Source organism: Labrus bergylta, chromosome 6, assembly GCF_963930695.1.
Source record: "Labrus bergylta chromosome 6, fLabBer1.1, whole genome shotgun sequence".
NCBI lineage: Eukaryota > Metazoa > Chordata > Actinopteri > Labriformes > Labridae > Labrus > Labrus bergylta.
In genome coordinates this window covers 11,117,972-11,130,437 of record NC_089200.1, presented here as the reverse complement: position 1 = coordinate 11,130,437, position 12,466 = coordinate 11,117,972, and the positions used below count along the sequence as shown (strand labels likewise).

The 12,466-nt window shown below is 38.4% G+C and overlaps 2 protein-coding genes across 7 annotated transcripts in view; both read right to left on the bottom strand.

Moving 5' to 3' along the window:
- csnk1g2b (casein kinase 1, gamma 2b) overlaps window positions 1–4,822 on the bottom strand; it is a 38,210-nt gene extending 33,388 nt beyond the window's left edge. For 4 of the 5 annotated variants that reach the window (XM_020655708.3, XM_020655732.3, XM_020655725.3 and 1 more), the window contains exons 1-2: window positions 4,663–4,822; window positions 1,094–1,872 (exon numbers count right to left, since the gene is read on the bottom strand). In XM_020655708.3, the coding sequence (XP_020511364.1) occupies window positions 1,094–1,321 (228 nt within the window). In that variant the 5' untranslated portion in view covers window positions 1,322–1,872; window positions 4,663–4,822. Of the gene's footprint in view, window positions 1–1,093; window positions 1,873–4,424; window positions 4,615–4,662 lie in introns of those variants that run through there. The other variant, XM_065955727.1, reaches the window with a different exon arrangement.
- A 1,174-nt stretch (window positions 4,823–5,996) lies between these two features.
- dmbx2 (diencephalon/mesencephalon homeobox 2) lies at window positions 5,997–10,054 on the bottom strand. 2 transcript variants are annotated; one of them, XM_065956335.1, is made up of 5 exons: window positions 9,914–10,054; window positions 9,206–9,372; window positions 7,724–7,899; window positions 6,896–6,994; window positions 5,997–6,687 (listed from the first exon to the last, which is right to left on the bottom strand). In XM_065956335.1, the coding sequence occupies exons 2-5, from the start codon at window positions 9,369–9,371 to the stop codon at window positions 6,649–6,651; spliced, it is 480 nt and encodes a 159-aa protein (XP_065812407.1). In that variant the 5' UTR covers window position 9,372; window positions 9,914–10,054; the 3' UTR covers window positions 5,997–6,648. The 2 variants fall into 2 exon arrangements, with proteins under 2 accessions (XP_065812407.1, XP_020511161.2); XM_020655505.3 differs by having other exon boundaries at window positions 5,997–6,994.
- Between the last annotated feature and the right edge of the window lie 2,412 nt (window positions 10,055–12,466).

The following is a 12,466-nucleotide window of genomic DNA, read 5'->3' as shown; positions in this document are numbered from 1 at the left end:
TCAGAAGAGAGGAGAACTGCAATTACGACTGTTTGCTAACCTCTGTCTTCTGTGTGGTTAGCAAAGTCTTCAGTGGATTGTATACCCGCTCTGAGATAATGACCTCGCTGGGAGATACAAATGTAAGAAGTATACACAGACCAAATGTGGTTGAGATGTCGCCAAGCTCCCATCAGCTTTAGTATGACTACTTGACTACAGTAATTTGTTGTGTACAAAAAAAATAAGATATCCAGCACAGTGATCAAAGTGCTACTATTGGAAACATATTTGTAGCAAAGAAAGATGGGAAGAGAAAAAGGTTGATGTGAAAAGGAAGTGGTTGAACAGCTACTGGCTAGCCTAGAATCAAAGAAAAGAGCCTTGACATTTCATGTGTTTTTTTTCCCAAGTCTGTAAATGCTACTAAATCAGTGGTTCTATAAAAAAAAAAAAAGGTGCTAATGCAGACAAAAACAAAAAGACACTGCATATCATCAATTGCTTAAAAGGCCTGGTGTTAGGGTTTTAGAGGAAATGCTTCAACAAAAATTAAGAGTTACTCTACTGACTGAGGAAGATGTAAGATAGGTAGGTAGGAACGTTACAAATTAAGCTTTTTATTTAGATATTGATGTACACTGTATTTTTATAAGAGACATAAATCTGTCCCCAATGGACATCAAGTAATCCTTTCTACAATTTCTAAGAAGCACTGCTAATAGCTAAAATTATCAAATAAATGCTTTTAAAAACTAAAACAGCAGTCACAATGTGGTTTATGATTTTATCAAGTCTTGTCTTAGCTCACTCTTCAGCTCTTTAGTATCACAAGCACAGCATGGTTGACTCATTAACAGAACATGAGGCCAATCTGTGTGTGTAAGGAGGGGGGCACAGTTTCTATATTCTTCCTGTGTCTGTCTCTCTAAGGTCATATTTAAGAGTCTGCTGCATATGACAATCTTTCTTAATGAATTTAAATACTAATGACGCATATTAAACACCAGGTCAGTGAGACTATTCAGACTGGAGGTGTACCATAAAAGCAGTGTGAGTGGAATTTTGGGTTTATATTTCTGTGTTACTTCACAGACCCTTAGGATGCACTTACCAATTTGATGGCCACGTATTCGTTAGTATAGAGATTTTTCCCCAACCGGAGCTCTCCAAAGTTCCCGCAGCCGATTTTTTTACCCACACGGAAGTTTGGGCCAACCATAAGAACTCCAGAATTGGTCCCTGAACTCCGGCCCCCATGTCCAGTCCTGCTGCCTGCTGTCTTAGACATCTTTTTCCCTTCCTCTGTCTCTCCCTTGCCCCCTCTCTTGTCAAAATCCATAAGCTTGTGATACCCTGGCCTCTCCACGGTTATTCTCCAGCCATGCAAACCATAGAAACTCCAATAGCAGCGACCGAGGAGGCTTTAAGGAGGGGGGTGGGCCAAATCTCACAAGACAGAGGAGAGGTGCTGCTGTTAAAATGGTTCAGAAGACACTTAAATGAGTGTCCCGAATGTTGATCAGACAGCTCTTCTGCTGGGTACTTCAGATTTTGCTTTATGTTCCTGGTTTAGCAGAGAGCCTCCTTTCTTGGGTGTTTCTCCGGCTCCAGTCTCAGAGTAGCATACCCCTGCCTGAGGAATAGGCAGGTTGTGCTAGGATGTGCCCACAGACACACATACAATACTAGTCATAAAAACGCACTATGAAGCGTAGCTACTGCATCCACAAGGCCACTTGGGAACATCTCCTAGAGTGCCTCATTCCTTCTGGTCAGCCTTCAGTGACACAGTGGATTCTCTCCATGTTTCAGGACCACAGCAGATGAGGCAATCCAGAGTAGAGAGAATACAACTACAAGAAAAGGGTGGGCTTGATGTCCGCTGGAGATCTGCAAAATCAAAAGAGACAAAAATCAGTCTGTTTTCTGCACCGACTGTAAGAACGACACAAATCAAAAAGTCACATATGAATACAAACCATTGCTCATCCCTACAGTATCATGAAAAAACCCAGATGTTTGCTTTAACAATGCAATGTTTATATAAAGCTCTTACAGATAAAAAAAAAAGGAAATCTTAACAAAACAAACATGATCTTGCCCCAAAACACTTTGTCCATGGAGATATTCAAATATTAAGTTAAATTATTTTACACAAAGTTAAATTTAGGTTGACTGTAACAATGAATCCTCAACAGCTTCTTTAGATGAGACGTCCCTCAGATAGCTTTAAAATAAAAACACAAATTCAAAGGGTGAGTTTAAGAAGAAAATAGACGTAAAACTTTGACAACACATTATAGTAAACAATTGTAAAAGCAGTTCTAGTAACAAACTCAGCCAATAACACACATAATTTCACTATTTTATTGGCATTGTAATTTGACCTTCCCTGTGCATCTTTTTGCTCACAATAACATGTAGACATTTCACTCTTAACTCCTCCATGTCCAGAGACCAGGTAATGCAGGCACTAGTGATGAGCAGCAACTATTTCCTATGGAAAGGCACTTAAACGGATCAATGACTGCTGTAATGCCTCATCTCATCATAACATTTGCATCAATGGGACTTATGTAATTTGAGGGATTTGGACTCAGTCTGGTGTACAACTGGCTCAGCTTAGTCTGACAGACAGAAATAATGTAAAAAATAATAAAGCAAAAAAAACATGCCAGAGACGATCTGATGACAAATGGGGATTGACACATGACACCCATATGATTGAAATCAGTTTTAAAGAAAGTTTATGCCATGTCAAATTAAAGAGAAGACATTTTCTATGACGAGGCAAAGGCTTTGTTAGAATAACTTAAGCTACAGAAGCCTGAAAAGTTTCTGTGGGGAGCAAATATTCAATAACAAACCTCAACAAATCATCTGAAAAGTATGTGTCGTTCGTATGTTTCACTATGGTACCACACCTAAGAAAAAGTCCACATTTGTATGCAAGGTATGCAGTCAGTAATTACACTGCAATGTTTTTCTTGATGCATGACACATATCATTACTAACTGTAACTAATAAGACCAGCCACAAGTTACATAACTGGGAGAGGGGGGTTAAACACTGTTAATAATAATCAACACAATTTACAGTGAAACCTGTCAAACACTTAATCTTTCAAGGTGACTCACACCACAATAGTTTGTGCATTTTTTAAATGTAAGTGTCATGTTTTACTCTGAGAAACAATGGAGGTGTCCCTAGGCTAGAAACACCAACAAAGATCAAAATAACTCACTGTCTCATGTAACTCTTTTGGAAATCTTGGCCTGTATGTCTAGACTGCCTTATTTCAGGAAGTTGTGTATCGTTTTTCACGTCAATTCTTATGAGGAAAAAAAAAGCTACAAACACAGTGATAGAGTACACACATATTAACTTTTTAAGGAGCCACTTTCCAGGGGAAAACAAACTCGTGATTGTGATCTCATGTAAACTATGCTTTGGGCAGATTGAGACACTAAGCACTTTGACGATGTTTACATTCAAGTATTTTCTTTTTCTTGACTTGGCTTAGTAATAACACAATATAAGACTTAATCAAAAGTCAAACACATGAATACACATCCCAAAAGGAGAGCAAATGTGACAATAAAATGTAAAAACACCGACTCATACTAGCACATTTTCCTTTTCAATGTAATAATTCGTAATATCTTCATTATGAGCATTTCTACTGCGAGCTAATAGCCACCTAGCTGTCAGGTAGGGTTAGTTTCGGGTGGTGGGGGGGGGTTAAAGTGGCTGTATTCTCCTTATGGTAGCAAGAAGTTTGTTACTGATACAAGATTAGAGTGGAAAACAAAAGCTTTAAACAAACCCCGTCGAATAATAAGCCTTGGAGGAAACCAAAAGGTTAACATAACAAGCTTGGTTAGCCGGACAAGGCCAGACCCCTCTCCCGGCTACCTAACAACCACAGTTAGCCATCTCAATTTAGCTATGAAATCAATTAGTCGTAGACAGTTTATTTTTTATAAATTGAGCCACCTTTAAAAAGAGATATTATACAAAAATAAACCCACACAGGGGAGGGGGGGTGTTATGCTCGTCGTGGGTGTTTTTAAACTTCACGTCGCCGCAAAATCGAAACGTCACACAGCAGATGAAAGCTAACCGAGCTAACGCCAGAAAACACGGTTCATCTCGGCCTCATAGAAAGAAAAAAAAAAACCATTCGCTGATCTTTTTTTAACAACACTGTGCCATAATAACACAACCATAAGCGAACCAATGCGATCTGAAACAGCCTCGGAAGTGGGGGTAAAAAAAAAAAAAGAGTATAACATATTGACTGACTGATTGATAGCCATGTCTTTATCCTACACTAACACGGTTTAGTAAATAACAGAATTATAACATCCCCCAAGTGAAGTTCAAATGAGTTAATCACGTCAAGTGGAGTCACGTTATGATAAAGTCGTTGTTTTTTTCACCTGTTAAGTTTATATTCCACTTAAAGGCTTCATCCTGGACCACTGCTGGGGCAACTCCTTAATCCTAAACAACCGACTGCCTGCCTGCCTGCCTGGGATCTCTCGCCGCTTAGCACACACACACACACACACAGAGAGAGAGCTAACCATTTAGCAACCTAGCACACGAAACGTTTAATATCCGGTGAGAAGCGATTATAGTTACACATTTACAACCGTAAACTGTACGCGTGTTTACCTTTGTGTCTGTAGCTATCGAAACCCAGTCGAAGTCATGGTTCTGTCTCTCTCATTTCGTTTCTCTTGGGCCCCCCCCCCACTCAAGTTGCTATGATTTTGCTGTTGTCTCTTTAAGCCTCCCTCAGCTGCACAGCGTCGCTCACACGCTCACACACACACACACACTGCACTCCACTCCGCAGTAAAACCTACGCAGCTGGTTTGAGGAATAAGGCAAAACATCAGGCATGCGTAGCTCATAACTGCTTCAAACTGGTGTGTTTGGTTGACACGTTTCCTTTAAAGCTTTGAGAATGTTTGAAACACAACACTGTTTTTTTTTGTTTTTTTAAGCTTGCTTGTTTACTTTTCAATTTAGGGGGTTCTTTATGCTACCTAAATGCTATTTCCTCAAAACTGACTTTTTAATGCTACAGGTGTGTCTTAAGTTTGATAAGAGTTTGTTTTGAGTCACTTGCTTACTTAGTTTCTATTATTTACTCTAATATCAGTTGTGAGTGACCAAGCACCTCAAGAAAGTAATTTACTAGTCTTGGTTCTCAGAAATGTTTGTTGAGCATACAGTAGTCCTGTAATTTAGTGCCTTTTTTTAAAATTATTTTTATTTTTTACAATTGACAATAAATAAATAACCCAATTAAACATGCAACGGGCTGTTTGGCATGGAAAGCTGCCCCCAGAGTTCATAAGATTGACATTAGAGAAGATGTATTTTTCTGACTCAGGTGCTGCATGAAATATACCAAAAATAGTCTAAACTCTTAATCGAAACAGACATTTTGCCTTTGTAAAAACCTTACAGTCGAACGTTTGTTAGATTTAGGAATATCCTGTCTTACTTTGTTCCAAAAAAATATTAAGTAAAGCTTTTTTTTAGTGTCAGTTGTTCCTTTCTGAATAGGGTTTTAGAGAAATCAATGCCAAAACACCAGAGTCCATGTAAAGTCAGACAGCTTAAGTGTAAGTGTTTTTTTATATAGAAAGGAACTATTAAGATGTAAATGTCATGGGAAAAAGCAATGACATTAAAATGCTTTATTTTCAATATTGATATCATAATCTGGCAGATTTATGCAAATTAAACAAATCAAATCAAGACCATATATGATTGCAGAGCAACTCAACTAATAAATATATTTCATTACTTTGTTTTCCTGACAAAAAAACTACAGATGTAAACCAACAGATAGCTAACTAAAGAAGCTGTGCACATTACATAAACAATATATATGTTTATATATATATATATATATAACTTTTTTAAAGTTTTATTTTTGTTGTCAAGTTTGCCCCCCCCAAAACTTTTTAAAATTAAAATAAGAAACTGGAGAATTCAGGTACAAATCATTTTATTTCACATGTCAATGCTGAACTTTTATTAACAACAAGAATCCTACGTCAGAAGCCTTCACCATTGTTTTCAGTGTGTTGCCACTCACTCATATAGGGCTGGAGGACACGATGGTGTCTTTAAATAAGGTGTTACAAACTGTTGTTGTTCTGTTTGGACTCAAAATGTTATGAAGTCAACAGCTCGTTAATCTTGTCAACTAAAACCAACCCCTTAAAGTGATTTAAGCAGACCCAATTACACTTTGTGTTTTAAAAAAGTACTTAAAAAAACTTTACAGCTTCTGATCCTTTTAAACCGACACACATTCATGAAGCTCACTAGAGAAAACAAACTGTGTTCACTGTTTATGTCAGGTTTAAGAAACAAGGCAATAAGTGCTTCTCCACCTTATCCCTTTGCCTGGCCCGACACTGCAGGGTTGTTTCAGGTCTACCTGAGTCCATAGGGAGCAGAGATCCTGAACTGTTGAGGTCTCCAGTTACAGCCCCAGGTGAGGGTGAGGCATGGCTTTACCTGAACGAGCAGTCTAAAGGGAGAAGCTGCAGTTTTTACTAACCCCCTGGCCGGAGCCGTGCTGCTGTATGACCGGCCAGAACACCGGGGGGAGGGGGAGCTCGGTGGACAGAACGCCTACGACAGGCTGGTGAGGCGGGTGGCTGTATCGCTCTCCTGCCATGAAGGGGAAAAGCGGAGGGGAGTGGAGGCAGAGGGAGAAACGTGAAACATCAGAGTCTGAAGGAGTCAGAGGAGGGCAAATGTCCCGGGTTGTATTCACATGGGGAGGAGGAGGAGGAGGAGTAGGAGAGCAGGGAGGAGGGATGTCAGCAGGTGATTTGCTGATGTCATCTTTTTCCTCTGTCCTCTCCTCTTGTCCCACCTTTTGTTGATGTGACGCCTCCTCCAGACCGTGATCTCTGGAGAGCGGGGAACACCTCTGACCTTTACGAAACTTTGCGCGCCTGTTCTTGAACCACACCTGGGTGAGCGACAGCAAAGGTAATTAACAGTCAAATATAATGCCAAGAAATGTTTACTTTACACAGAATTTGAGAAAAATATGGAATTAAAGGAACATTTTATGTTATTTATTTCCATTTATTCAACCTAATTTAACCATGAGGGAGTAGATGAGGTTAAAAATATGGTTTTCAAAAGAGTCCTCGTAGCAGGTAGCAGCACAAATAAGATCATGAACTATAGTGTATCTTAAAGTAGGTTCCAGGGACACCCAAGCATCCTTGAAAGGATTCCAGATGGTCAAAAATAATTTTCTTTTCATATCAACACCATAACAGAATTCATGACTATTTGATTGAAGTTTTTTTTTAAATATGTACTGAAATAGAAAATCTTAATTCATAAACTCTGTCAGATTTATGACCTAAAACAAAATCTGATCTAAAGGGTCAATGGTGTAGTTTCTTCCAGTTTAGTAGTAGTTGTAGTAAAAACGGTTAGAAATCTCAGCTAGAAGTAACTAAACAACAAATTCATATCTGTGTACATTTGCATAGATTTTCTTTTGTTCATTCAAATAAAACGTCTTTGTGTTGCTAAGATTGTAACCATCCATCGCTTCCCAATAGTAACCAGTCTGAGAATTCAAATTGATTTTATAAAAGTTAATAAAGCAGGTTTTTATTGAAACCTTCAACGTGGTTTAAGCATATTCAAATTCAGGTGTTGGGATGCAGTGCTCTCTCACCTGTATGCGAGCCTCAGGCAGGTTGATGTTCACAGCCAGCCTCTCTCTCATGCTGACGTCTGGATACTGTGTCTGCTGGAAGGCTTTCTCCAGAGACTGCAGCTGTGACACTGTGAATGCTGTGCGACTGCGGCGCTGCTTCTGCTGGTTGCCGTATCGAGCCTCCAGAATCAGCTCTGTCAGGACGGAGGGAAATAAACAAAAAAGTCATCATCAAAATAAAGTTTCTTGAACTACTACAAAATGTTTCATATTACTATGTAATGTAACTATAGTAAGCTATATGTAAGTCAAAGACCTGTCCAGGTGTGAGTTCTAATCCTGTATTCACAATCGTGAATGTATTATAAAAAAAAATACTTAGTGTAGTGTAAGTAGAATGTTGTACAATGTTGGTGCTGATTTAAAAAGTCTTTATTTGGTAAATAACCAATGGTGGGAAAAGTACTATTTAATGTTTTACTCACGAGAAATTAAAAGAACAATAGATTTACAGATAAATCATCAAATAAATCACAAATAAATCATCTATTCAAATGTTCATGTAATCAAAAGCAAATATTAGCATCAATATACTTTACTTCAAGGAAGAGAATACAAAGTGAGTCCAATTTCTATTTCAGATTAATACCTTATATTCTTTTATTTTGCTATCATTAAAAATGCATTCACCACTTTTATGTTACAGTTTACCATGTAAATCTTCAAAGTACTTAAAAAATATCATCAATAATTTAAAAAATGCAAAGAGCGCAATATTTGCAGCCAAAGTGAGTGAAAGTAGAAGTACAAAGTGAGTTAGACAGAAATACTCAAATAAAGCCTACTTTCAAACTGTGGGTCAAAAAAAGTGCAATGCTAAAACGAGAATAACTAAAACAAAATGTTTATTAATTTATACTGCTCATGAACTATTGTTGACCCTACTGTGACCATCAGCTAGGGATATATCAACACCGCACAATACAATCAAAATAGATGGACACATGGACAAGTTCAATTTATTTAAAAATATATATATGGCAATACTCTTTTTTAATCAGCAGAGGGCACTATCTGCTTTTGACGTCTCTTGTCTGACATCAATCGCCCAGTATGTTTTGTAAGATATCATCAGTGTCACTATTTATTTTAAAGAACACATGTGCATTGTTTTATTAGTAGGTATAGCTTTGAACTAAAACAAGTATAACTTATTTAAAAAGAAAATAAGAAAAGGGATATTTTGCATTTTTATTGTCAGAAAAATAGAATTAAAACAATCATATTCATTCATAAATTGAATTCAATCTCACGTCTAACTCAAACAAATCGAGATTAAATCGTATTGTGATATAAATCGAATGTGTTGTACATTATAGGCTATTTCCTCATTAAAGAATCACATTGAATTGAAAACTGAGAGTGACAAAATAATCTTGAACTTCATACTTATTTGTTTCTACAGACACTTTCTATTAGCAAGACATGATGATGACCCACCTGCCAGCCTCTCGGCCACAGACAGAGTGTGCACTGCGGGGCTGGCTGCAGAGTAAACGTGGTACTGCTCCGCCATCTGCTGGTGGAGGTCCAACAGCAAGGAGTTCACACCGTGCAGAGGATACACACCTCCACGGGACGGTCCGCAGAAATTCAGGGAGTTCATACTGAAGTTAGGGAGACAGAAATACTTATTTTACGCACCGAAGGATGATGTCTTTCCATTATTAGCCACATTAAAATGTATCCTGCTGGATCCCACATTGAGCATACCCTCATTCCCAATCCCCAGATGAACAATCCGTAAAGCTTTCTGAAAACACTCCCGAAGGACTTGCTTTTAAATTCAAGGGAGAAATTGGTGATATATCTGGTTTAATGAACAAGTTACCATGTGGCGAGACAATATTTAAAATTATTCTGTGGCATCAACATTATTTTCAATTGCTAATTTTTTTTTATCATCAACGTCAATGTCTTTCAGCCTTCAGTCAATTATTATTGTGGACTTGTCATTTCATTACTTATTATTTCTATAGGCATTTTTTTTAAATTACACTGACGTTTTTTTTTAACGCCAGCTGCCTAACACCTGTTTTGCATCTCATAGCCCTAAAAGCTGCAATTTAAGACGGATAATGAACACTCAAGCCAGATTATAGCCTATTGGACCATCACACATTTCTTTAAATGTCCTTTTCCGTTTACCTGAGATCTGGACTCGGAGAAGGGGCGTGAGATCCCGGTTCGCTTTTACGCACAACACAGGCCTTGTTGAGTAGTAAATCCAGTATCGCCCAGTTAAGTTTGGAGCCTATAAACTATATCCTCTCTCGCACACCAGCGTCTCCTTGTCGTGGTATGGATCTAATTCCCCGAAACCATTCTCACCCACGACTATTTAAGAAGCATTTACCCAGGCTCCCCTCAGCCATTAACCAATAGAAAGAAAGGTATTAGCCGGGATTAGGTGGGATGAGGGAAGAGAGGGGGGTTGCAAGGGGCTCAAGTTTTTTGAAACTATTGAACTTGGGAGATTTATGCCAAGGATCCCCTATAAGCGAGCGTTTCATTCCCTCCCGTTAAAACAATTAAAACAATGTAGTGGGCTAATCTCCGAGGCAGCACAGATTAAAATAACAGCCTTTGATTGTGCTCTCCTTCTCAGCCCCTTTTCTCCCAGACCGCTGAATCTGACAGCCCCTCTCCTCACAGGGGGGCTGGGGGGGGGGTTCTCTGAGGGTTTGTTTTGCTAACAGGCTCCATATTTTCCCTGTAAACTGTCACCGTGTGAAGTTAATCTGAACTCTGCTTCATGAGGACAATTTGAGGATCAAGATCCTTCTGAGCTAAATTAGAAGTGTTCCCAGGAACGGAATCAAGAAAGACCTTTAAATGGCATCATAAGTAAGTCTTCTGAATACATTTTATAGACTGCCTGGAGACATTAACTCAAGTAGGTAGCCTATACTTCACACAATAACCGTTGTTAGATTACGAATATGCACTTTATGCCACTTAATACTTCTGATATAGGATTTATTTGCTACAATTATTTAGTAACCACACTGAATTCAAACATGCAAGACCACCATCCCACCTCACCAATACACACACAAAATGAATAATCACTTAGTGAAATATACACAGATCAGCCATAACAGTATGAGCACCATATGCAATCAAATGCAATCCAATACAACAGCTCTACCATAAATTCTTCTATTACGCATCTTCTACATTCTCAGTTCTGATGACATGATCAGAAAGGTGATAATTCTACTTTATAATTATCATTGAAGTTGTAGGGGATGCTGGTGGTGTCACATCACATGATGCTTTTTCTTTTTTTAAATAAAAAGGCATGAGAGGTACTGCAGAAGTTTACTTTAATAAAGGATTCCTGGAATATAAAAGGTAAGTTCACAATACTGCAAACAAAGCTCAGGGAAAATTCTCAGTTACGAGGTGAGTTTACTTGATTTTTTTTTCTCCCTAGTATCTTTATTGAACTTTTCTGATACACAGAAAGATACGACGCAGGCCAACACAACAGACAAAGGGAGATCTATGTGATGCCAAAAAAGAACATAGAGGGAGATCAGATCTCCATCAGACTGCATCACTTCCCTATATGCATACTACAAACAAAGTTAACCTAAAAATCACAGAACAACAACAAATAACACACATTTTAATAAAATTGGGGGAGGCTATGGTCCACATCACAAAACCGAGAATCATAATTAACAAAGTAAAATAATATAGATAAATAGACAACATCCAAGTCTTACCATCCTGCACACTGTAGCATCACTAACACTCAAGCATTATCGGATACTGTTCATCTCCATAGCGACGGTATTTTTTAACTATGATCTACCAATCACCTCATTACAATGGCTGACAGTCTAAGAATGAGGACCACATTTTATAGAATACCTTAACCACTTGGGCGCCGGTGACCTAGCGGTTAGTTTGCACGCCCCATGCACAGAGGATGTTGTCCTCAAAGCGGGTGGCCCGGGTTCGAGACCGACCTCTGGTTCTTTTCCTGCCTGTCATTCCACATTGTCTCTCTCTCTCTCTGTCTCTCTCTGCCCAGTTTCTAACTCTGTCCACTGTTCTAACTCAATAAAGGCAAGTAAAGCCCAAAAACAATCTTTTTAAAAAAAAGAATACCTTAATCACACACTGTATGTCAGATATGCCATTGCATTAAAAACACCCTGGGGTGCCCGTATTGTTGGAGGTTTTCTTTCACAGAAAGTTAAGACACATCGTAGTCCTTTGGAATGTGCATTTTTAAGTTGTGCATCTGGGGACCTGAGCAACAAACACTACTTGATATTTTGTGGTGAAAAAAAAAAAACCTGGTGAAGTTTACTTATAATGAGATTCTATTCAGCAAGTTTTCATAATTAACAACATAGAGAGTGTGAAGTTCTCTATAAAAACTGTTTTGCAGTGAGAACAACTTGTTGCATCTCTTTGTTATCATGACGTATAGCAGAGCCATTCCCCTGTCTCTATCATCTAATGAACTTATTTTGATGTAAAATGAGATGCTACAGGTACATTCCTCCACCCAAACCAACTGCACACAAAGACATGGCTCAGGTTTTTATTAATATTCACAGATACCCTCGTGAGACGTCTTGGTTGTTGTATCCTTTAACAACAGACACGCATAACGATGGTTCACATCTTACACACATACAACTTCTCAGACTTCCAAAATATGTGAAAATGTTTGTGCTC